The sequence below is a fragment of the Equus quagga genome, chromosome 8 (assembly GCF_021613505.1).
Source record: "Equus quagga isolate Etosha38 chromosome 8, UCLA_HA_Equagga_1.0, whole genome shotgun sequence".
Classification (NCBI taxonomy): domain Eukaryota; kingdom Metazoa; phylum Chordata; class Mammalia; order Perissodactyla; family Equidae; genus Equus; species Equus quagga.
Window position 1 is genome coordinate 117,076,737 of NC_060274.1, and position 24,216 is coordinate 117,100,952.

Here is a 24,216-nt window from a genome sequence, read left to right on the forward strand (position 1 = left end):
GACAGAGTCTATAGTTTACCTTAGGGTTCTTTCTTGGTGTTGTACATTCTATGGGTTTTGACAAATATATAATGACATGTATCCACCATTATAGTATCATGCAGAACTGTTTCACTGCTCTAAAAAGTCTGTGTTCCACCTATTCATCCCTCGCTAACCCCTGGCAACCACTAATCTTTTTACTGTCTCCATAGTTTTGCTTTTCCTTGAATGTCATACAGTTGGAGTCATCCAGTATGTAGCCTGTCATAATTAGCATTTTTAATATCTCCTTTCGTAGCATTCAGAATATTAGAATAAAGTGTTTTTCAAACTGACTTTTGCAGCCCATAATTGGATTATATATCAATTTAGAGAGTGTGGCCAGCATTTTTAAAGAAAATGAAATAGAATAGGGGCTATCATAGTAAATCAGTGGTAGAGTATGTGATTTTTATTGTGTATATATGTGTGTGTATGTGCACACTGGGTTTTGATGTGTAATGTATTTTCCACTTGGGTTGTGGGGAAGAAAATTTCAAAGTCACTGCTTTAATAAGTAAGAATAAATTTTGTGTAAGTTGTTGTATAAAAGTTGTACAGTTAGTTGCTGATATTTATAGGACAGGCTAGGTCTTTATTTTATAAGAGGAAATTGAACTAAAATACAAGTCATTCATTGACTTGCAAAAGAATTTTGTGTTGTTATCCTTAACAGATTGTTTGGTTCTTTTTATGAGATAATTCAGACATAAAACAATTATGATCTGACCAAATGATCTGTTCTTTTCATTCAGTGTACTGTTTGTGAGCTTTCCCTGTTCATGTATTATTTAGTAGAGACTGAAAATATTGTGGTTCTATTTAATTTTCAGAATCATGTACTACTTATTACTATAAATACGTGAAAATAAATGCTTTTGAAGATTATTTTTAGTCTCACATATATGCTGCCAAACTTTAGAAGGATTGAAAGAAAATGTTTTTCTTTATTATTAATAAATAACCATACCAGGCACTTTTACTTAAGTCGTCTCTTTTAAATTTCACTAGAACTTTGTGAAGTAAGTAATATTGTCCTTGTTTTATAACCCCAAAATATTGATGTTAAGTGATTTATTGTGGGTCACAAAAGCTAGTCAGTGACAAAGGATCTGGATCCAGGCCTTCTGATTCTCAGGTTTAGTGCTCCGTTGCCTCTTAACACATTCTGCTTAAAAGGCTAAATTAAATATGCCTAAAGAGTTTGTTCTCCTGGAGAGTGTTCTGAAAGAGAAAGCTCGGGAGAATACTGCAGAAGAAGACAGATGTGAGCACGTCCACAGTGCCCAGTAACCTGGTGGTGAGTGTGTTTCCCATGTGAGAAGCTGCTCGGTGTAGTGGGTGTGTTGGGAGTCAGCCAGTGACTGTGCTGTAAACTAGTACAATTACTCTGGCAGGGTTCCTAACCTCTCTGAATCTGGTTTTCACTTATCGAATGGGAATAATATTTGCCTTCCTTGCCTCACAAGGGTGTCAGGGGGACCAAATGAAATAATTTATATGAAGAAGCATTGCAAATTATTATTATTTAAAGGAGTATACAAGTATATGTAAGCAAAAAGTACAGGTGTATTTATCTTATCACAGTTACACATTAATACTACAAAGTCTTTTCACTCTGAATCCTTTTCTTCTCACGTCAGTCCTTTACTTGCAGGTAGTGCTGGACTCTTTCTGAAGGTCGTTCCTGTAGATCTTTAGAGGAGCTCATCAAGTGGAGCAACAAGAAAGGACTTCATTCCTTTTTTCTTTCTCACTTTCTTTTTGATTCAATATCATTAAACCAGACATTCTTTGTTTTTCCATTCCCCATGTAATTTAAAAGGATACAGGTTAAAATCACAAATTTTGTGCTTAGCCTTAATATTCTTAAAGTAACTAGTATGTTATGTATATTCCTTGCCTATGGCAAAGAATTTTCCTTAAAAATCTGACTTTCTTCAAGACTAATTATCTAATATGCAGAACCCATGAGTAGAGTTCTGGGGACCCCCGGTAGCAGATATCTTGCCTCTGTTAAATAGGTAGTTCCTTTTTTTCTTCCACTGTGAACACCTTCATTTAGTTGATTGACTTTCATTTAATGTTTGCTTTTTATCCATCTTCATCAGGTGAGATAATGATAAACTTTAAAATCCAGGTTTAGGGCCCCGCCCTGTGGCCGAGTGGTTGAGTTTCCACACGCTCCATTTCAGCGGCCTGGGTTCATGGATTTGGATCCCGAGTGTGGACCTACTCCACTCACCAGTCATGCTGTGGAGGTGTCCCACAAACAAAAAAATAGAGGAAGGTTGGCACAGGTGTTAGCTCAGGGCTAATCTTCCTCAAGCAAAGAAAGAAGAGCATTGGCAATGGATGTTAGCTCAGGGCGAATCTTCCTCAGCAGGAAAAAAAAAAAAATCTGTTCTTAAAGGCATCAACTTTAAGTGAATCTAGGTCAGACCTTCAGTCTGATTTAGACAATTCCAGTCCCTTGCTCTAAGCAAAGTGCCTGGCTCATTATAGGCCCTCAGTGTATGCTTACTGAATTGAGCAATTCTTTTTCTGCTTCCCTTTAAAATACATATATGCTGTTTTTCTTTTAAATGTTTAAAAAATTCCCCCCTCCTTAAATGCTTAGAGCTAAGACAGAAGAAATAACTTTGTTCTTCTTTATAATCTCCTTATGAATAAAATTATATACTGATCTGGTGGGAAGTGAAAGTTAGTCTTTGGACATTTAGTTATCTGTTTTACCTTGTTTCACTTTCTCATGAGAATCATTTGTCTTTAAGAATAGTAACAATGATCCTTAAATTTTTCTCATCAGATGATATATTTAGAATTTGCTTCATTATTCTAGAAGTTCCTTTCTTCGTAAATACTGAATGATCAGAGCTCATTTTTATTCCAGATATTCACTTTTTCTAAATGTATTCCATGAACTTCCTCATTGCAGTCAGTTTTGCAGTTAGGATTTAAGGAGGGTGCTGACATGGTGATTGAATTTCTTTGACATAGTTATAGAATTGAAGATGATAGGATATATCTGAAATCTTTTTTTTTTAATTTAGTATGACGAATTAGTTCCTGCTTCTCTAACAACAAAATATGGAGGCTTTTATATCAACACTGGCACTCTGCAGTTTCGCCAGGCTTCAGACACGGAAGAAGAAGATATTACAGACAACCAAAAGCACAAGCCACCCAAAGTGAGTTTATCCAATGTTGCAGCAGTAATGTGAGCGTTCAATTAATAGGATATACTTTTTGAATTTTACTTGTACCACGGCTGTGAATATAAGGAACAGTAAAATGCTAACCATTGTTTAATGAATCTATAGGTTATTTACATGCTTTAAAGTAAAATTATGTAGATATGGGGAAATTGATAAAAAATTATATTTTCTTTTAAAACTGCTCTCTCCCTATGTGGTCTAATAATCTACTGTTTCTGGGATAAGGTTAAGTTTCTAGGTTAACAACTTGGCATAGAAATGGCTGTTCATAGCAGTTATCTTTCCTAAGATGTAATTTGTAAGACAAATTCTATAGAATATATATATTGTATTTGGGAAATGGATAGAATGTTTTTAGATAAGTGTTTCTTGAAGTGTGATCCAGAATTTTCTTGAAGTGAATTGTACCAGTATCACCAAAATGTTTGTTACAAGGCCCTACCCCAGGTAACTGAATCAAAACCAGGGGTGGGAGTGCTCATGGACCCTAAGAATCTGCATTTTTAACAAGATTTTTATTCTGCATTCTAATGCACACTGAAATTTGAGAAAAACCACTGCCCTGGATGCTGGATTGCTGACATCAGAGAGTAAAGCATTGATACTTAGATAAGTAGTGCATTCCTTTATCGTTGTTCAGATTCCCAAAATAAAAGAAGATGATATTGAGATGAAGAAGCGGAAGCGGAAAGAGGAAGGGGAAAAAGAGAAGAAACCAAGGAAAAAAGTACCCAAACAACTGGGGTATGTGAAATTAAACATAATAAGGGAACTAGTGTCATAGCATGACTAGCTCTCCTTTTAGAAAGATGTATTTAGCATTAATTAATTCAGCTTAGCTGGGTCTAACTCAATACAGTATTTGTAAATATCAACGACCTATTAATTTATATTTTAATAATATATTTATTAATAAGTAGAAGGCTTTGACTTCCTAGAGACGTCGTGGTGTTTTAGATCAGATTTAGAAATTGGTTCATTAAGTATTTTGCTGATTACAACTTTTTGCCAACAAGAACCAGTTTGAAAAGATGGTATCAACATTGAACAGATCATTTTAATCTTTTTGTGCTAAAACTAAGCTTAGATGCTTAGGGATTGAGGATTGGCAGTAGTCTATGTGTAAACAGTTTATAGTTTATCTGTAAATGATTTATTGTCATTTTAATATAAAAAAAGTCATTTATTTTATTTAATTATTCTTAATGCTTGTGACTTTAGGTAGTGATATTGTTTCTAAAAACCACGTAGAATTTCTCAAAAGCCTTAAGTCATAAGAATAAAATGTTTTTACCATGCAGTCCTAAAATTACCAATTGCCCCTACTTCTTTGGCTGTTTTTGCAGAACTAAGGGACAGAAACTTGTGAGAGACTGGATTTTCCTTCTCTCCTTAAGCAGGGGAGGTGCATCTGAATTTTGGGCTCTCAGTGTCCAAAAGGTTGATGTAGGGAGGTATTTAACCTCCTAAGCATGAGATTATAGTGATCCTTGAGTCATTAAGAAGTTATTAAGAAAAAACATAAATATATTACTAGTGTTGTTTTAAATGTTTATTATTTACAAGTAAACTTCTTTGGGAACGAAAAGTATAAGTAATGCCTTTTAATTGAATTTATCGTTTTCTCAAATGTATAACTTATTCATCCAGTAAATATTTATTAAGTACCTACATTACTCAGACACTGTTCTTGGTTTTGGTATATAATAGTAAATGAAACATGGGCCTGCCTTCAAGGTACTAATAATCTTTTAGGTTCTGTAGTGCACATAGAAGCATGTAAGCCATAGAATTTAGAAAAGATTTCTTAGAGAAAATGATAGCTAAACTGAGATCCTCTTTTCCCTATAGAGGGAGAAAGATGTTGTTGAAAATTACGTATCTATCTGATTGCCTGACACATTCCTAGAATAGAAAGTGAAAAATGATCAGAAGATAGTAGCAGATGGAATAGGGTCTAGATAGATGACATGGTGATGGATGAAGGCTCCCAGATGGATACAGAGGAGTTTGTATTTCTTTGGCAGTTTGTAGGACAGACCACCTGGGGTACTAGTTTGAAAGTATACTATGTGGGCTTCTCTGGTTGTAAGGCAACTTTGTTTTCAGCAAATGTGCATTTCTTTACTTAGTTAACTCTTGAAGTAACTGTAGATGTGCTAAAGAATGTGAACACTCCAGAAAGAGTAAGTGGAACTTAGTGTACTTTAATAAACCTGAGCTACATTCAGTTGTGTTTCTTTCTTTTGACCTTATTCCTTTCATTTCTTCACTTTAATAGCCATTTGCCTAGATACCTTTCATAAGTGGCAATCCAGATGATGATGACGATGCTATTGTAACAGTATAATTTAAGGGGCCAGCCCCATGGCTAAGTGGTTAAGTTCGTGCACTCCGCTTCGGTGGCCCAGGGTTTTGCTGGTTCAGATCCTGGGTGTGGACATTGCGCTGCTCATCAAGCCATGCTGAGGCGGCGTCCCACGACCCACAACTAAAAATATATAGCTATGTAGTGGGGGGCTTTGGGGAGAGAAAGGAAAAATTAAAATCTTTAAAAAAAAAAAGTATAATAAGAAATTTGCTCTCCCTCCTATCAGATGATTATTTTAATTCTGTGCCTGCTTATTTTTACCTTTAAAATCATACTTAGCCTAACTGATCACTTTTTTCTTCACAGAGTTGTGGCTCTAAATTCACACAAGTCTGAAAAAAAAAAGAAACGTTATAAGGATTCTCTTTCTCTAGCTGCCATGATACGAAAATTTCAGAAAGAGAAAGATGCATTAAAGAAGGAGTCTAACCCCAAAGTCCCGGTGAACTTAACAACGTCCTCTCTGAATAAACCCCCATCTGTGGCTGTAGCATTGGGAAATGATGTCTCGGACTTAAATCTGAACAATGCTGATCCAGACCTCCCCATTTTTGTTAGCACAAATGAACATGAACTGTTTCAGGAAGCTGAAAATGCCCTAGAGATGCTAGATGATTTCGACTTTGACAGATTACTGGATGCTGCTTCTGATGGTAGCCCCCTCTCTGAGTCAGGGGGAGAGAATGGAACCACCACCCAGCCAACCTACACCTCTCAGGTTATGCCCAAGGTGGTACCTACACTCCCAGAGGGTCTGCCCGTCCTTCTTGAAAAACGTATTGAAGACCTCCGTGTAGTAAGTGTAATAATTCTCTTGTTTTTCATTTGTTGCACAAACATAACAATAAATGCTTTTTCTAAGACAAAAATAATAACCCACAATCCTAACACCCATATAAACAACGACTTTTAATTTTGTATATTTCCTTTTAGCCATTGGCTATATGCGTAGACCTTTATTTTTATATACATAACTACAGTTATAACATGGATACAGTTGATTATTTTATTAATTTCACCTTATAAATATTTTTCTGCATAGGTTTTATAAATACAATTTTTACTGGCTTGTATAGTCATGTAAAGAAAATAGAGGGAACATAGAAGCAAATAGTAACATTGCAGTATACCTGAACTTGGTCCAAACTATGTTGACATCTGGTTATTTTCTAATCGATTTTACCAGCTAATCCTTTCCAGCTAATCAGCAGCTTTAGTAAGCACGCACACTGTGTTCCCACTGGGACAGACTTAGGAGTTGAGCTTTTAACATGTCACAGTAGATTTCTCTTCAGATTGACTTGGATTCATCATCTTTATTTCTTTAGCCGCAAATTAAGATAAATGTCATCACTCTTCTCCATTTAATCTCCGGGAGATATTTTAACTTAAAATATGCCAAACCTGGCTTAAAATGCCCTTTTTGATTACTTTAGCATGTTTATCTGAACCCATGCCATATTTTAGTCCTCTTTTTTTTCCTGATTACAAAAGTAAAACAATATAAAATGTATTTCATACTTAGGGAAGATTTCCCATAATCTGACATTCCTTACCCCCAGTAGAGATAACCACAATTAAACTACTGTTTATTTTTCTGGATTTTAATCCATGCATTTGCAAATATATTATTATGAAAAATAATTGTTAATGGGATTGTAATATATGGACTATTCTACAGCTTCTTTCTTGCAGGATTACAGTAATCCATTTAAATCAGATTTTAAAATTTATTAATTATCTCTATATTGCATTTATTTCTCTTAACTATTTCTAAATTTTGAATAAGGATTAGGGATTTATCTAATTTTTCCAGCAACTGGCCCATAGATTTTATCAATTCTATTTTTTTTTCTATTTTTGGTTCTTTAGTGTTTCTTCTGAGGTAGTGACTTACTAATTAGTTCCTCTATATTTTTACTTACTTTATTTTAATGTATTCATTAGTCCAAGACTTAGAGAAGTGTTGAAGTATCTCATTGCCAGTGTTTCTTAGATTGTAACTTTTGCTTACTGTGGTTTTTGCTTTGTTTATTTGTATGCATGGTGTTTGGCCCATGAGGTTCTTGATGGCTAGATCCTCCTTGTGACAATTGTCATTTGAAGGTGACCCTTTTTGTGCTATTAATGCTTTTCATGTTGAATTCAATTTTGTCTGATTTTACTGTAGACTGCTTTCTTTTTATTTATTTTTGTGTGGTATAGCCTTTTCCATCACTTAACTTCAACCTTTTTGAGTTCCTTTATTTTAGCTCTTTCTCCTATAGACAGGATATAAATGGAAATTTGTTTATTGACCTCATCTGAGTCTTTTTTCTTTTAAAAAATGATTTTATCTTTACTTAGAATTGTTATGATGATATAATTGATTTTTATTTTCTTTTTTTATGTTGTTTTATTCCTCCCTCCCCCTCCTTTGTTTTTATTCTTCTGCTATTTTCTGTGCTTATTTTTGAAAAGTATACAATCTGTAGTTTTATTAATCGAATAGGTTTTTTATTTAATCTTCTCTACCACTCTATATGCAAAGTGTAGGGATTGTTTCCTTTTTATGGTTAAGAAGCTTAAGTGGAGGTAAAGAGCTTGCTCAAGTCTTCACACTAGTAAGTGGGGGAGCCAGAATTTGAACACAAGGGTTCATCTGACTCCAAGTATGTGCTTTTTGTTGTCCCAAGTTGTCCATCCCTAATATCTTTCACTTCTTATAGGTTTTAAAAAGGAGTTAATGATGCGATCCAGGTTTTTCAAGATTTAATTAATAATAATAGCTAGTATTTATTTAGCAAAACCGTATACTGTGCATTAAGTGCAGTGCTACCCTGTCTCATGTGTCACGGCCCCGTTTACCTCCCACTCAGGAGACAGTGCCCTGACTGGGTGTAGTGTATTTTACATACTGTGTAGACTGTCGTCCAACAAACATGTGAGGTAGGTAATATTTTTCTATTTAATAGATGAGGAAACTAAGGTTCAGAAGGTTAAGTGGTTTGCCCAAGACCACGTAATTTTTAAGTAGCTGATCCAGGATTTAAAGCCAGGACCATCGAACTCCATAGCTTGCACTCTGTCTGCTGTGTTTTATGCCATTCATTCTCACTTAATAAACAGAATTGGTTAGTAATGAGTGTGGTTGAGTCTTGTGAAAAGCTCTGTCATATCTCACATACTAAAAACCATCCTCTCTCTCTATAGTAGCCATGCCAGGATTAGTATAACTGCTTCCTGATCCTCAGTAGGAAATTATCAATAAGATTCGTTTCACTTACTGCTATCTATGCATTCGTCATATTTTTTCTTTAAAATATGAGGTAGCGTTTTTTCTTCGGGAGTTAAGAATTCATCCTCGGGTAAAATACTCGTCTGTCTGACAAGGAGTTTCTTCTTGTTGCTCTTTTCTCACTTTGTAACATTCTTCCACTGTTCAACCTCTTGACTTTTTTTGATTCTCTTTCTTAAAATTTAGTTTTCATTCCGGTTTTCTTCCTGCATTTCTGTCCTCTACATACCCAGTCTTTGTCCTTCCTAAGAAGTGCTGAGGCACGTCGCAGAAATTTTCCTCTTCTGTTTGCAGTCTATAAAATTGCCGAATAACTTGGTAGATTGACAGTCACTGTATGCCTTGCTCAGATTATTGGGTCAAGCCTCTTGTTGTTTTACATCTCGTGGCTCTTAAGATAAAGTGTATCTTTTGTGATTTCCCCAGTAAATTTTGCTTATGGTAGTGTCTTGGTTTGTATACTCTTTGTTTCTGGTCATGTGGTTAACGCCATAAACATAATGATGAAAATATTATCCTTAAGCTCATTGAATTAACTTTTGCCTATCCCTTGATAATAACCTTGGCTAATATTTTTAGAACCCAGACTGGCTGCAGTAAGCTGAGGATCTTTGTACAGGGGGGCCGTGTTGCACAGTGAAGTCAGGAAGCTTCTAGTCTGAGTCCTGATCTACCACTTAGTAGCAGCGTGACTTGGGGGCAAACCATGTAACCTCTGTAAGATTTAGGTTCCTTGTTTATAAAATGGGGGCTATAATATCAATGTTATTGGCTGTTATGAGGATTAAATATGGTAATGAGTATAAAATACAGAGTGTCAGACACATTTTAGACAATAATGTCTGTAGAAAGTGAGACATCTGCTTTCTCTTATCTTGGAGATCACAGCAAGAATTAAGAAACAAACCTACAGATAGTCAAATGCATAGGACACCAAAGCAGTGAAAAGTCTTGTGTGTATAATTTTGTGAATTTAGGAAGATTGAGAAAAGTTAAATATAGACATGATAGGAAAGAATGGTATGTATGTAAATTTTGTTTCAGCCTCCTAATGCTGGGTACAGAGGATACAAAGTGGAGTAAATCTTAGCCTCACCCTCAAGGAGCTTAGTCTTTAGTAAATAGATATGGAAACAATGTGTTTGAGAGTTATATTGACAATCTTATGTTTCTCTAGGCTGCCAAACTTTTTGATGAAGAAGGAAGGAAAAAATTCTTTACACAGGATATGAATAATATTCTTCTGGAGTAAGTAATTTTCTTCTTTGATTAAAAAACCTTAAAAATTATTTACACCTTAAGAATTCATTTAAAAATAGAGTAGGCCATTGAGATACAGATGCTGAGTGGTTGGCTAGTCTCATGCATTAGCTCTTCCCTTTCTGCCTTACAGCTTGTATGGTAACATTTGTTTCTCAGCAAAATTATGTTTTTGCATATATTGTTTCTCTAGGACTCCTTATGATAATCAAAACTTCTAGGGTTATAATTGCCAGAGCAAGCGACTACTGTACAGGTTGAATATTATTCTAGATTTAAATGTATTTTTTGTCACCTTATATGAAAATACCTTCCTGAGTGTTTATATTAAATTTGGTATAATTTTACATCTACTTTTCAGACTTAGGAAAAATAATTCCACTGATATCTAGTGAAGTTAATTCTAATTCATACAAACATTTATAGCCAAATGGAAAGTATGGTTTGATGAAGGAATCGTGGTTGTGGGGTGATGGAGGCCATTGTGGAGGCGACAGAAGTTAGTTTGGGAAGGAGAGGATGAAGGCTGATATTGTATGATATAGATTGTATTTAAATTAGTGATAATTTTCACTCTAGAGTTTGATACTAATGGAGCTGCAGGCTCTGAGATTGTGGTCAAATAAGTTGTACTTATAAAACCAATTGGCTTATAAATTTTGCCTTTAGCTACAGAAATTGAGTATGTAATTGACTGCAAGCAGAACTAGGCAAAAAAGAAGTAATCCTGGGGAAAGCAGCAAATTTTACTCCTCTCTGATGAAAATAATGTATGCCTACTCTTGGGGGTTCAGTGGGATCATATAGAAAGAAACAGGGAAGCAATGTTTCTAATACTGTGATTCCTGTCTTTTAAATATATAATGGAGATAGTTTCTCATGAGATATAAGGGTAGATTGGTTTGTTGGTTCCGGTAACTATTTTAATTAATTGCAATCTCTCATTATCCTGGAGTACTTAAAAAATGTTTTTAATCCTGATGGACTTATGAAACATATAACCTAGTGTACTGCTGGTGTGGGTGACAGAGGAATTTCTTGTTCCCATTCTTTGTTTTAGCCAGGGATTTTCAGATTGATTCTGTCTGCCTGAAAGCAAGGCAAATGCTTCCTGTCTGTGCCAGTTCCTTTTACCTACCTCCCTTTTCAGCCCCAGATTCAATAAACAGTGTAACCATTACTCGCCAGAGCTGTCCCAGATTCCATAATCAGGGATCTGACTAGCTCATCTTTTTCTTTCCATTTGAGAGCCCTGAGTATACTAGATCAGGTCCTTCTTCTGTGATGAAGACAATTCTTTTTTATTTTACTCTACTGTAAGTGGAAACAAATGTTTCTCTCCTGGGAGAATCAAAAGACCATCCTTGAGACGTAACATCTCAAATAAGCAGAATATTAGTATTCCATTAACAGGCTTCTCTATTAGTTCCTCCCGTGTCTATATCAAAACAAATCCTCTAGTTTTTTGGAGCCCATATACTTTTTATTTCATAGAGTGTATGCCTGCAATTCTGCAGGCCCTAGTCTTCAGAGTTGAATTATACCCTTTTAGTCACTTTCTTATGCCCGCCGGTCTGTTTTTCCACTTTCCTAAGCAAACATCCCTTATTTCTCTAGACTGAGTTGATCTTTTAAGGGCATATGGTACATGATTGTTTAGGGTAGTGATTCCCATGAAGTTATCTGAGTGTGTTGGCCCTGCCTCACCATTGCTTCCATATGCTGGGGAGAAAAAGAGGTGAGTTTGTTTGAATAGGAAGCCTTTGTTCTTTTTGCCTAATTTAATTTGATTTGGATTAACAAATATATAACATGCTGATTTGATCTCCTCCCCTATTTTCTCTTTTACCTCAAGCAGACATTGCTCATAAAATCTTGACACTCTTTGCCTGTGATCCCAATTCAACCTGACAGTTGAGCCAGCTCATCAAATGCTCTAGGCAGGTACTACCAGTCCTGCTGGACACTTGCAGTGAGACCTGTCTGCCATCTCATTGTTAGATGCTCTTTTAAGAAGCTCATGAATGAGTAGTGGCTTTGAATCTCAATATGAATGGATTTATCAATTGGTCTGTCTGTCTCTTTCTCTCTCTCTCTGAAATAAAGGAAGGTTACCAAGTGATCTATGCCACTGCTTTTCCTTACTCTCTTGAGGGGTTACTTTGCAGTTGGAAAAATCCCAAACAATTTTTCAACCACATCTCTAACCTGTTCCTCATTGGGCCTTCTTTAGGTAACACTCACACCAGCCCATCTGAGTAAAGTACTGTTCGAGGACAAGACAGACGAATATCCCTCTTGTCTATTTCCAGTTAACACATCAACAGGCTTTTGAATTCTTACTATAAGATAAGAGCTATTTTGGATTTTGAGTTTGGATTATTGCTCCAAGTCTTTCTTCAGTTTGTAGTTTTCAGTGGTTGGTGGGATAATCTGGAATACTTGAGGAAAAATTCAGTAGATCCCAGAATTCATTTGTACTTAATTAGTGAGAGCTTTTCTTTTATCAATATTTTTAACTGATTGAATAAAGAAAGTATATTCTGTTTTTTTTTAAAGAGAGGGAATTGCTGGTTAGGAAGATATGTCATACATCTACTATGGGAAAATTATATTTCGAGAATTTTTTGTGAAAATACCATAGTATAGGGATCACTAAATTTTCCTGAGAAGAATCTTGTATACAAAGGTGGCCATTGCTTCAGCTCTGGATTCCCATGTTGCATTTCTTTGAAGCTTCTCCAGAGGCAAATGAGAGCTTTGGATAGATAGGGGTATAAAGGTGGATTTCCACCCTATTGACTCACAAAACCTGATGTTCTTTCTCTAACGCATTAACAGCAGATGGTCCCAGTATATTTTCATCCATTTAGAGCCTGTAGTGATCTCATGCTCATAATTTATTATCAGAGGTTTGAGGCCCATCGTAGTAACTTTAATGCATGGATATCTGCTTTTGGGATAGATTTCAGTTAAAGAAGGGAAAGGAACCTGGTGGAGAGAAGGGGACGGAGTTCAAGAAGGTTTACCATTTCAGGAGACCTTTATTTCTCTGTGAAATAAATGTGAAAATAATGAAATTCAAACTTTTATTGCCATGTGTTTTTAGTTGTCCCCAGATACTTCTTAGACCTTAGAAGGTTGGAATTCTTAATGAGAAAAAAAATATTAAAGTAGATGTGTGAGGAATGCGTGCTTAAAATATACTGTTGTCAGAGGGGCTGGCCCAGTTGCATAGTAGTTAAGTTCATATGTTCTGCTTTGGCGGCCCAGGGGTCACAGGTTCAGATCCCAGGTGCGGACCTACACACTGCTCATCAAGCCATGCTGTGATGGCATCCCACGTACAAAATAGAGGAACATGGGCACAAATGTTAGCTCAGCAACAATCTTCCTCAAGTGAAAAAAGAAGAGGCAGGTTGACAACAGATGTTAGCTCAGCGACAATCTTCCTCACCCAAAAAAAAAATAGATATATGTGTGTGTGTGTTTACTGCTTTCAGGTAGGAATTTGTGTATATTTGTGAGAGAATTAACCCTAGTAACTTCTAGGGTTAATACGTTTCTCTGATTTTGACCTAATATTACTGGCTTAGGAACGCTTCTTGTTTCTGAGTTACCCCCTCTTTGGAAACCACTGATTTTTATATGTAGGTCATTGAGTCAATTTATTCTTACTTGAGATCTCTTACTGCTTGGAGTTTCTATTTTGTTTTCAGCCTCAACAAACCTTTAATAACAGGGCAAGCCTAGAAAGCCTCCTCTCCAGAGTCTAGACTTTTAACAAAGATCACACATAGTGCTATTTAGCCAAGTGCTTTTACACAGAACTCATGACCATAGTAATTGTTTTCCATATGAACCTCTGCATTTGATCCTCTGGCTCTTATAAGTCTTAAACCTCTTTCCATTTTTTTAATTTTGTTTGGCTTCTCTAAGACCAAGAATTTTCTATTGCCAATCCTAAGGAGCATAGTTTTCTACATTTCATTGTTTCCGAGATTACAATATATCTTATAAGTGATGGATACATTTGATATGGCAGGGTTTCTTTTCTTCCCCCACACTGTTAATTGAATCCTTGGACGCATCTTATATTTGTGAGAAATGTTGATTAAGTCTATCTGCACCTTCTCCCGTAATAGAATGTAGGATTTGGACGTAGTTTTTTGCCAAGAGCCTGTTTTGGTCGTGGCCTTCAAATTAACATCTGTTCTCAGCTTTCTACAGTTAACAGCTGCCAGCTACAGTGTCTTTCACTGTGAAAGAAACCTCAATTATTTATTAGTAGGCTTGTCCTGCTAAGAATATGGTGACTGCTACAATCTCTTCTCCTTTTTTTTAAAAAAATAGCTATTAGGCTAAATACCCATTTAACAACTTGTTTTCTTTCTGAAAACCTAATTTATAAGTGGAAGCAGGAACTGGAGAATTGGAATAAATTTAACAAAACTATTAAATATCTAGTTTGTACAATGCAGGCACAATAAGGGAAAGAAAGATGGATAAAACAGTCTATATGTTTTAGAAGCTGAAGAGCTTTACCTCTTCTGAATGTTTGATTTTTACACACACACCTCTAAGGAAAAAAAAGTACTCTAGAACTCGTTGAAACTATGTGACTCTGTAGTGTAGCAATTTCAGGGGGGTGAGGAGGAGTATAAGCTCTCTTTGAGGAAACAAGCTTTTGGTTAATAATGAAGTGTCTTTGCTTTATCCAAAAATGTAGACTTTTCCCGTTATCAGAAGATTGTTTTGCCAGCTTGCTGGGCCGGCCTGGTGGCATAGTGGTTAAGTTCAAGCACTCCACTTTGGTGGCCTGGGGTTCACAAGTTTGGATGCCAGGTGTGGATCTACACATCGTTTGTCAAGCCATGCCATGGCAGCGTCCCACATACAAAATAGAGGAAGATTGGCACAGGTGTAAGTTCAGTGACAGTCTTCCTCAAGCAAAAAGAGGAAGGTTGGCAATAGGTGCTAGCTCATGGCCAATCTTCCTCAGGAAAAAAGAAAAGAAAAGAAAGACAACAACTCAGTTTGCTTATAGTTCTACAAATTTTACTCTTAATCTAGACTCATCCGAATTTTCTGTAGCATTACTATTTGTTGATGAGGTTTTTTTTTCCCTTGAAAAATACCATCTAGGAAATTGTGGAAAGATAAAATGTGAAAAGAATCACTGCCTTTGCCTCCTTGCTTGTGTGTTGCTACCTAAAGGAAATTCTATTCTATTTATTTGATGATGTTGTTTTTGGTCAGCATTGAGTTACAGCTGCAGGAACTAGGCCCCGTCATTCGTAGTGGTGTCTACTCCCATCTTGAAGCTTTTGTGCCATGCAATAAAGAAACACTGGTAAAACGTCTAAAGAAGTTACATCTCAATGTCCAGGTAAGAGGATGAGCAATAATATCTACATCTGGGGTTTTATAACCTGTAAAGGGACTGGTTTCTGTGTGGGGCTTTTGTGTATTAATTGCTTTATAGTCATACTGTGTGTATTTAACAACCATAAGAGGTTATTAAAGGCACGTTGGATCTCCTGAAAAAAAATTACTTTTCAACGGTTGGTAAGTTTAGATAAGAAATAATGTTTTCTAAGGCATAGATTCTTGGACTGGTAAATTAACCTCAGTTCCACAGCTGAAACAACTTTGCCCTCAACAAATAATCTGACATATTTATAATTTACTTTTCATATTCCTGAAATGAATCTATACAGATATGCTCACACTGACATTATGAAGACAAATGGACAGAATCTCAGGATTGCATGTAAACTTAAAAATTATTTATCGTCCATGTTTTGCTAGATTCTCCTCAAGTGCAGTGCACTAAGTGATTGTTTAAGTTTAATGCTTCTGGTGGTCAGAGACTTATTTCATTACACTGTCAGAAAGTTGAGCCAAATCCAGGTGCTTTCCACCCCGTTGGTGTTAATTCTACCTTTGAGTGTATTCACGACTCTAATTTTGTCCACTTCTTGGCTGTCATATTTTTGAACGCATTTATTACGTTCCCTTCTTTACTTCACGTAAGATTCATGTTTTCAGTACCGTCACTGTCCTGATTACTCTTCCCTTAATCATTTGACTATATATTTTAAAAATATTTATGACTTGCAAGTAATGGAAAATAACTTGAATGCAGTTTAAGACTCAAAAAGGACTTTTTTTTCTAGGAGTAAAGGTATTTTACAGAATTAAGGGAAAGAGTGCAGCCAGGAAGGGATGGGAACTGATAATTTGGATTAACTATTTCTCTCTACCTCTCTCCCCTTGTCTCATTTTTATCCTTTTATGCACATCTGTAGGTAAGATTACTTTATTCCCAAGGTTTTATATTACAGAAAAGCCACACACAGAGACTAATTCAGCTCTCTCATCCCAATCCAAATTCTTGGGACAAAAATCTGATTATACTATCTTGGATCAATCTAAACTATTTCTGGCCAAGGGATGGGAGTCACAGAGCACAGTATGGCTATCCAGGGCTCCCCAGGGTGCGGATGGGGAATAACTGTAGTGCCCTGGATCACCGTAATGGGAGTGATCTGACCGGCATAGAATTCTTTATTATAGGTCCTATACTTCTGTTAATAAAATATTTCTTTTGAATTGAGAAACTATAGTTCTTTATCAATTCAAAGTGAATTAATGAACAAATGAAACTTTTTTGAGGTCTCAGATTTTGTGCCTATTCCTGGCACCTTCAGACATGGACAGTTGGAGCTTACTGCCTTAAGTTCAAATGACAGAAATGAGTACCAGTTAAAAAAGAACTAGAAGTAGGAAAACAACTTTCTGCACATTATAAAATATTTTTTAAGGAAGATTTCAGGTTTGATGTTTGAAGTTATTTAATATCCTTAGTGGCTGCAGAAGAAACACATTGATCTTACCCTTGCTTTTCTTTGTATGGTTTTGTCACGTACATTTTTATTCCTAAACATTATGTTGTTTGGTTTTGCATGTTTTTGAGCTTCATACTGTCCATTTTCTTCTGCAGCTTGCTTTTTTACACTCAGCATTATATACCTCAGGTTTATCTGTGTCTTTACATGTAGTGGAAATCCATTCATTTTTCCTGCTGTGTACAGTGTTCCATTGTATAAATATATCCCAATTAATTTATTCATTTTACTGTTGATGGATATTTGGGTTGTTCTCAGGTAGATAGTCTTAGCTACATAATTCTTAAAAAGTGATCAGCCAAAACCATGACACTGGATGTTCACATTTTTTAAAATGGAATTTTATAGCAGACACTATCTTATGTGCAATAATATTTATTAGTTGGTATGCATGAAATAGAAAAAATCCTTATTAGTAGTAATATTTGTGTTCTGTTTTTATTAACAAAATAAATGTTTTAATTTGTAAAACATACCTGCTATAACTTGATAATTGCATTCCTAAAAATCCTCTCCTTACCAAAAATCACATTTTAAAAACAGTTGTGCCAGTGAAGAAAAGCAAAGTCTTATAATATTTCTGTACCTCTGACGGTAATAAAAGTATGTTTTAAATAGTTACATATATATTTTGTTAACTTGCAAGATGAAAATAATAAATTGGTTAGTTAAAGCGGTCAGATGCAAACCTGCTTGCTTTTCTTTTTGCTCTAAACCCACATGGATAAGAGTCTCCCAGTTTCCTCTTTCACTTTGGCCTTGATTGTGCATTTTTGCTCGCAGCGTAAGCCACAATTACTAACGATAAACGAGAGAACAGGATGCCACATCCTTTTAGTAGTCACCCAAACTAAATCATGTGCAATGTAGCTTTTGTTCTCGAATCATTTGTATTACAGTTAAAGTATCCGTATAATTTATTGGCCAAACATAGGGCGTTTTTAAGATTATAAAGGAGCATCATGAATAATCATGCTGGGTCAACACGCAAAAACAGGGCCTCTCCTTAGCTACCTGGGAAGTATAGTCATCCTAACTTTATATCCAATGTGCATTATGAAAAGTCAGTGTTAGAGAAGAAATGTCTGTGTTTAAATATGTTAACACTTCACATCTATAATCAATATCTAAAACAAATTTCATCATTTTGAGGATCTACTTGCAAAATAAGTTTTGTAAATATCTTTGAAAAAACTTTAGTATGTTTTTTTCCTCAGGATGATCGTTTAAGAGAACCTCTGCAAAAACTGAAACTGGCTGTTAGCAATGTCATGCCTGAACAGCTATTCAAATACCAGGAGGACTGCCAGGCTCGTAGTCAAGCTAAGTGTGCCAAGTATGTACCTCTTCTGTTTGGACTGGCTTTTGCATTTGAGAAATAATTTTAGCTGTTAGGGATTGGTCTTAAGTGGACTTCAAGTAGAAATTCACATATACCCCTGAAATGGTGTAACTGAATATTTTCTAAATGATACGTCACTTCCCACTCAATTGCTTTGGTGTCAAGGGCACAAGGCCTATTGATTTAGTGATAGATGTGATCAAAGCAAGAGCTAACCTTGGTCAGACATTTCACATGTTTGTGGGACACAAATATTTTCTAAGCTAAAAGATTTGTTCATGCCTTTATAATATAGTTTGGCGACTTTATTTGCCAAACCACTTTATAATGCACTTCAAATTCAAAGTATTATGTGGGAAGGTAGATTCTCTATTTACTGTGTATTTTTTTCTTTTTGTTTTTGTTTTTCTTTTTCTTTTTTGCTGAGGAAGATTCACCCTGAGCTAACGTTTGTTGCCAGTCTTCCGCTTGTTGTACGTGAGCTGCTGCATGGCCACTCACTGACAGATGTGTGGTCTAAGTCTGCACCTGGGGACCGAACCCGGCTGGCAAAGCGAAGCACGCTGATCTTAACCACTAGGGCACCAGGGCTGGCCCTACCCTGTCTTTTGAGTTAACATTCATTTAAGCAATTCAGCAAATGCCTATGGAACATATTATAGGTAATGTTGGGTTAAAACTTTACTTCATAAAATGTTTTTCGTTTTTAGGTTGCAGACAGATGAAGAACGAGAAAAAAATGGATCCGAGGAAGATGATGATGAGAAACCAGGCAAACGTGTCATAGGACCAAGAAAGAAATTCCACTGGGATGACACTATTAGGTAAGGTTTAACCAAAGCCTTCACTTTTAACCAAATAGATAATGCGGAAGTAAGGTTTCTCATAAAAAGAATCCACATTAAATGGAAGACTAGATTGGAAGCAAGCAAGTACTAGTGTGTAGGAAAAGTTCATTCAAGAGAAGATTGGGGGCTGGCCCTGTGGCCGAGTGGTTAAGTTTGTGCACTCTGCTTCGGTGGCCCAGGGTTTTGCTGGTTCGGATCCTGGGCGCAGACGTGGCACCACTCATGAAACCATGCTGGGGCAGTGTCCCACATGCCACAACTAGAGGGACCTACAACTATGTACTGGGGCATTTGGGGAGAAAAAGCAGGAAAAAAAAAATAGAGAGAAGATTGAATTGGTCCTAATATCTTTAGAATGCTTTCACTTTCATTTTCATGTAATACTTTATATAAGCTAATCTTCTGATTATTGAGTACGTCATACTGGTTTCAGAAGGTGAAGTACTCACTTGTGTAATCAGTCATCTTTCTTACCAGTATTTCTGTAGCTCAAGTAGAGGGTTTAGTTGTAGGACTGTCCCTTTCAATCTTTGGTGCCTAGATTAAAGGTGTCAAAGGAAATTGTTTCATCTTGGGGATTTGGCTATAGTGCAATGAGTGATGGATGTTAGAAATTGCTTATCTTCATGTCACCTTCTGAATTCTTCAGATAATATCCTTTATTATTGCTGTCAGATTTATGTGTTTTTTAAAAAAAATCTGTTTCAAGCTTAATTTTCTACAATTTTGCAGTCAGATTTATATATAAACATATATTTTTAATCTGTTTAGAACTTTGTTATGTAACCTTGTTGAGATCAAATTGGGATGCTATGAGTTAGAGCCAAATAAAAGCCAGTCTGCTGAGGATTATCTTAAATCCTTTATGGAGACAGAGGTGAAACCATTGTGGCCTAAGGGCTGGATGCAGGCAAGGTAAGAAATATAACATCCCAGATTTTGTTTTACTTTCTTATTATTTCTGTTATTAAAGATACATATATACACACACACATATATGACGTTGATTTTGCCAAGAACTTGATGTGTTTAACATTCTGTACAGTTGTCTCAGATGATCTCTGCTTTTGAAAACTTCAAGCACTTAAAAGACAAAACTGTTAGTCACCTGGACATAGAGATATACATAAAGGTGATTTGTTTTTACACACCACTTTTTCTTGTTTGCACCTGAATTTGCTAGTAGAGGAGAAGGGAGGAGGGAAGATGGTTATGAACTTTGGGAGGGGAACTTCGTATGGGTATCTTGAAGATAAGGACCTGAATACAAGCTTTAGAGTGTGCAAAAAGAGACACAACCTTAAATTCTATTGAAAATAGTTAATGTAGAATGGTATTTCAAAAACTAAGAGTAGTCCAGTTTTAAAGTTTAAAGAGTTAAGTAAAGAATGTTAAAATTAATAGACTTGGCTATCTCAACCTGTCATCTTAAAGTGTTGCATCTTAAATCAACAGAAAACATCTGTTGATTTGTTAAAAGATTTAAATAGAGATGGTATAAAACTCTCCATAAAAATCAATATTGAATTTATTGTACCATTATAACTTTTGCTTGGTAAATAAGCAAGTAATAGCCTATTGAAAATCAAATGATTAAAATGATAAAGTAATTATCATGTTTTTGTCTACTATAAAAAAATAATTGTGTCCTGTTGATTTTTCCAGAATGCTTTTTAAAGAAAGCCGGAGTGTACATAATCATCTTACTTCTGCTCCGTGAGTAAATGCAGACTCTAGACTTCTTCATTTATTTTTATTCACATTATGTGCTTTAGTAAATGAAGGTAACATTTATTAAATGCCAGGTCAAATAGGACTTAAGCATGCATTTAGACAATCTCCATTTTACAGTGGCCTTTTTAAAAAAAATCATTTTTACTGTTGACCTTGTAGAACTCAGAACACATTTCTCTATTAAATAGTTCTCAGGGTAGTCTCCACACACCTGACTCCATAATGTAACATGTATTGGCCTGAGAGCTGGTAATACGGAGCCATCTAATCAGGAAGGCTCTGGTGGTTTCCTTTGTTCCTGGGCCTCCTGCTCTCCAGTTCTTTTGTTCTTTTGTTCTTTTTCTTCCCCTCTTAGTGACCATCTACATGGGAAACCTATAGCCTTGTGCTTTCCAAGACAGTTCTCTACGCATACCTACCCTGTCTGGCCTTGCAGAGTGTTTTATTCCACAAAATTAACCAAGTCTTCATGTCCTTCCTTCTGTTCAAAACTGGCTATTTCCTTAGTGATGTGATTACTACAGAAAGGTCTCTTATCCTCCTGATAGGCAGTAGTAAAAAGGCAAGTTTTTTCTGTGGTTACATTTTTGGGTGAATACTGGTTAAACGCAACAAAAATTTTATTTTTGCCTGCAACTTAGGGCTATTTTTCTGTAGCCTAGAAGTGTAATATTAAGGGTTAATAAAATATAAAACTAGCAAGTCACCAAGAGTTTACTGAGCACTCTAATTCAGCCTTCTGCCTGGAGGTCTGGGTAGCATTAGAAAAGTCCCCGTCTCCTTCTGTGCAGTTCTGATAGGTGAGGTCTTGCAGCTCTTAGGAAGGATGCTGTGTTACTTCACCATCAGCGACGTATTGAGTTGCTTGTGGTTTTCAGGTCTTGCTATTCTCTTTTTTTGAGTCTAGGTTTCAGGTAGTTTGATTTCATCTATTATAGGTTTACTCGAGTTATCCCAGGGCGCAGGGAGTAGAGAGACAGATATATTTATTTATGTATTTATGTACTTATTTATTTATTTATATGCATTTGTGTCAGTAATATTTCTGGCCTTTAATTTCTCTGTAGTTCTAAAATTACATGTGTGTTACAATTCAGGTATAAGTAATTCATTCCTTTAATTCTAAAGCAAGTGTTTACATAGATCCTCTCCCTCAATTTATTAGTAGCTTCATAATTATAGCAAACTTTGTTTTGTTTTGTTTTGTACCAGAAATTAGGACTCTATGGGATAGGTGCGTCTGGAAGTCTTTTGCCCTAGTGGTCTTTTTAAAAAAAAACATTGAAAATTGCTGTTGTCCTACTGAAGTTGTAGATTGGCAGTTTTAATCAATATATTTGTTAATCTAATTGATGACATTTTAACTTATTGAAGTAGAAATATTCATACAATGTGTATTTTAGCTTGTCAATCTTTAATTATTCAGCAAACATTTGAGTACTTTCTCCTCCTATGGAACTCATGAGATTTTTTTTAATCTTCAAATTTTCACACTGGTTCTCAAAGCTTCTAAGTTTCCACAGTATTTTTTCTTGCCTTTTTGTCTGTCATTTTTTATTTGATTTTTTTTTTCCTGAGGAAGATTAGCCCTGAACTAACATCTGTTGTCCGTCTTCCACTTTTTTTCTTTTTGCTTGAGGAAGATTAACCCTGAGCTAACATCTGTGCCAGTCTTCCTCCGCCTTATATGTGGGTCACTGCCACAGCATGGCTGATGAGTGGTCTAGGTCCATGCCTGGGATCTGAAACCCGGCAACCCGGGCCACCGAAGTGGAGCATGCTGAACTTAACCACTATGCCATGGGGCTGGCCCCGTGACTTTTTATATTAAAAATAATTTTCTTTAAAGCTTGATCTTTTTGCTTTGTCTTTTAGTATTTCATTTGCAGTTTCTTGGCATGATTTAATTTGAGCTTAAAGTTTCTTGAAGCTCTGTTTTGCTATAAATATTTATAAATTCTTACCAGTTCCTTGAAGTGAGTCTCCTTAGGCAGTTTGTTAGCCTGTTATGAATATTTACATTTAATTTTTTTTAAAACTTTATCATAATCTGCATTTTATATTTTACTAATGGTTTGACCTTTCTTCTAGTTAATTGAAATTGGGGAAAATGTTGCTGTGTATTCACATATAAACTGAGCATTTGTATATGGTCCCTTCCTTCAGAGAGCTTTCCAAATAGCAGAAGAAATTATTTGCCCACATCATTACAAGGTGATGTGGTATAACTTCCTGATGGGTGTCCTAACTGGTACTGAAATGGCCTGCTTTTTTTTTTTTTTCCATTTCTTTTTTTATTGAGTTAATGATAGGTTACAATCTTGTGTGATTTCAGTTGTACATTAATGTTTGTTATTCGTGTTGTAGGTGCACCACTTCACCCTTTGTGCCCACCCCCCACCCCACCTTTCCCCTGGTAGCCACTAATCTGTTCTCTTTGTCCGCATTTTTAAATTCCTCATATGAGTGGAGTCATACAGAGATTATCCTTCTCTAACTGGCTTATTTCACTTAACATAATTCCCTCAAGGTCCATCCATGTTGTTGCAAATGGGACGATTTTGTTCTGTTTTGCAGCTGAGTAGTATTCCATTGTATATATATATCACAACTTCTTTATCCATTCAACTGTTGATGGGCACTTTGGTTGCTTCCATGTCTTGGCTATTGTAAATAATGCTGCAGTGAACATTGGGGTGCATAGGACTTTTGGAATTGCTGACTTCAAGCTCTTTGGATAGATACCCAGTAGTGGAAAGGCTGGATCGTATGGTAGTTCTATTTTTAATTTTTTGAGGAATCTCCGTACTGTTTTCCATAGTGGCTGCACTAGTTTGCATTCCCACCAGCAGTGTATGAGGGTTCCATTCTCTCCACAACCTCTCCAACATTTGTTACTATTAGTTTTAGATATTTTTGTCATTCTAATGGGTGTAAGGTGATATCTTAGTGTAGTTTTGATTTGCATTTCCCTGATGATCCGCGATGATGAGCATCTTTTCATGTGCCTATTGGCCATCCGTATATCTTCTTTGGAGAAATGTCTGTTCATGTCTCCAGCCCATTTTTTGATTGGGTTGTTTGATTTTTTTGTTGTTGAGTTGTGAGAGTTCTTTATATATTATGGATATTAAGCCTTTGTCAGATATATGACTTGCAAATATTTTTTCCCAGTTAGTGGGTTGTTTTTTTGTTTCAATCCTGTTTTCATTTGCCTTGAAGAAGCTCTTTAGT

General features: G+C 35.9%; 1 protein-coding gene across 4 annotated transcripts in view; it reads left to right on the top strand.

The window, feature by feature from the left end:
- The window catches only part of UBN2 (ubinuclein 2), an 85,998-nt gene that overhangs the window by 22,918 nt on the left and 38,864 nt on the right, over positions 1–24,216 (top strand). For all 4 annotated transcript variants that reach the window (XM_046668761.1, XM_046668758.1, XM_046668760.1 and 1 more), the window contains 9 exons: positions 3,075–3,212; positions 3,880–3,983; positions 5,917–6,406; positions 10,065–10,135; positions 15,407–15,536; positions 18,276–18,394; positions 19,111–19,224; positions 20,020–20,163; positions 20,914–20,964. In XM_046668761.1, the coding sequence (XP_046524717.1) occupies positions 3,075–3,212; positions 3,880–3,983; positions 5,917–6,406; positions 10,065–10,135; positions 15,407–15,536; positions 18,276–18,394; positions 19,111–19,224; positions 20,020–20,163; positions 20,914–20,964 (1,361 nt within the window). The remainder of the gene's footprint in view (positions 1–3,074; positions 3,213–3,879; positions 3,984–5,916; positions 6,407–10,064; positions 10,136–15,406; positions 15,537–18,275; positions 18,395–19,110; positions 19,225–20,019; positions 20,164–20,913; positions 20,965–24,216) is intronic.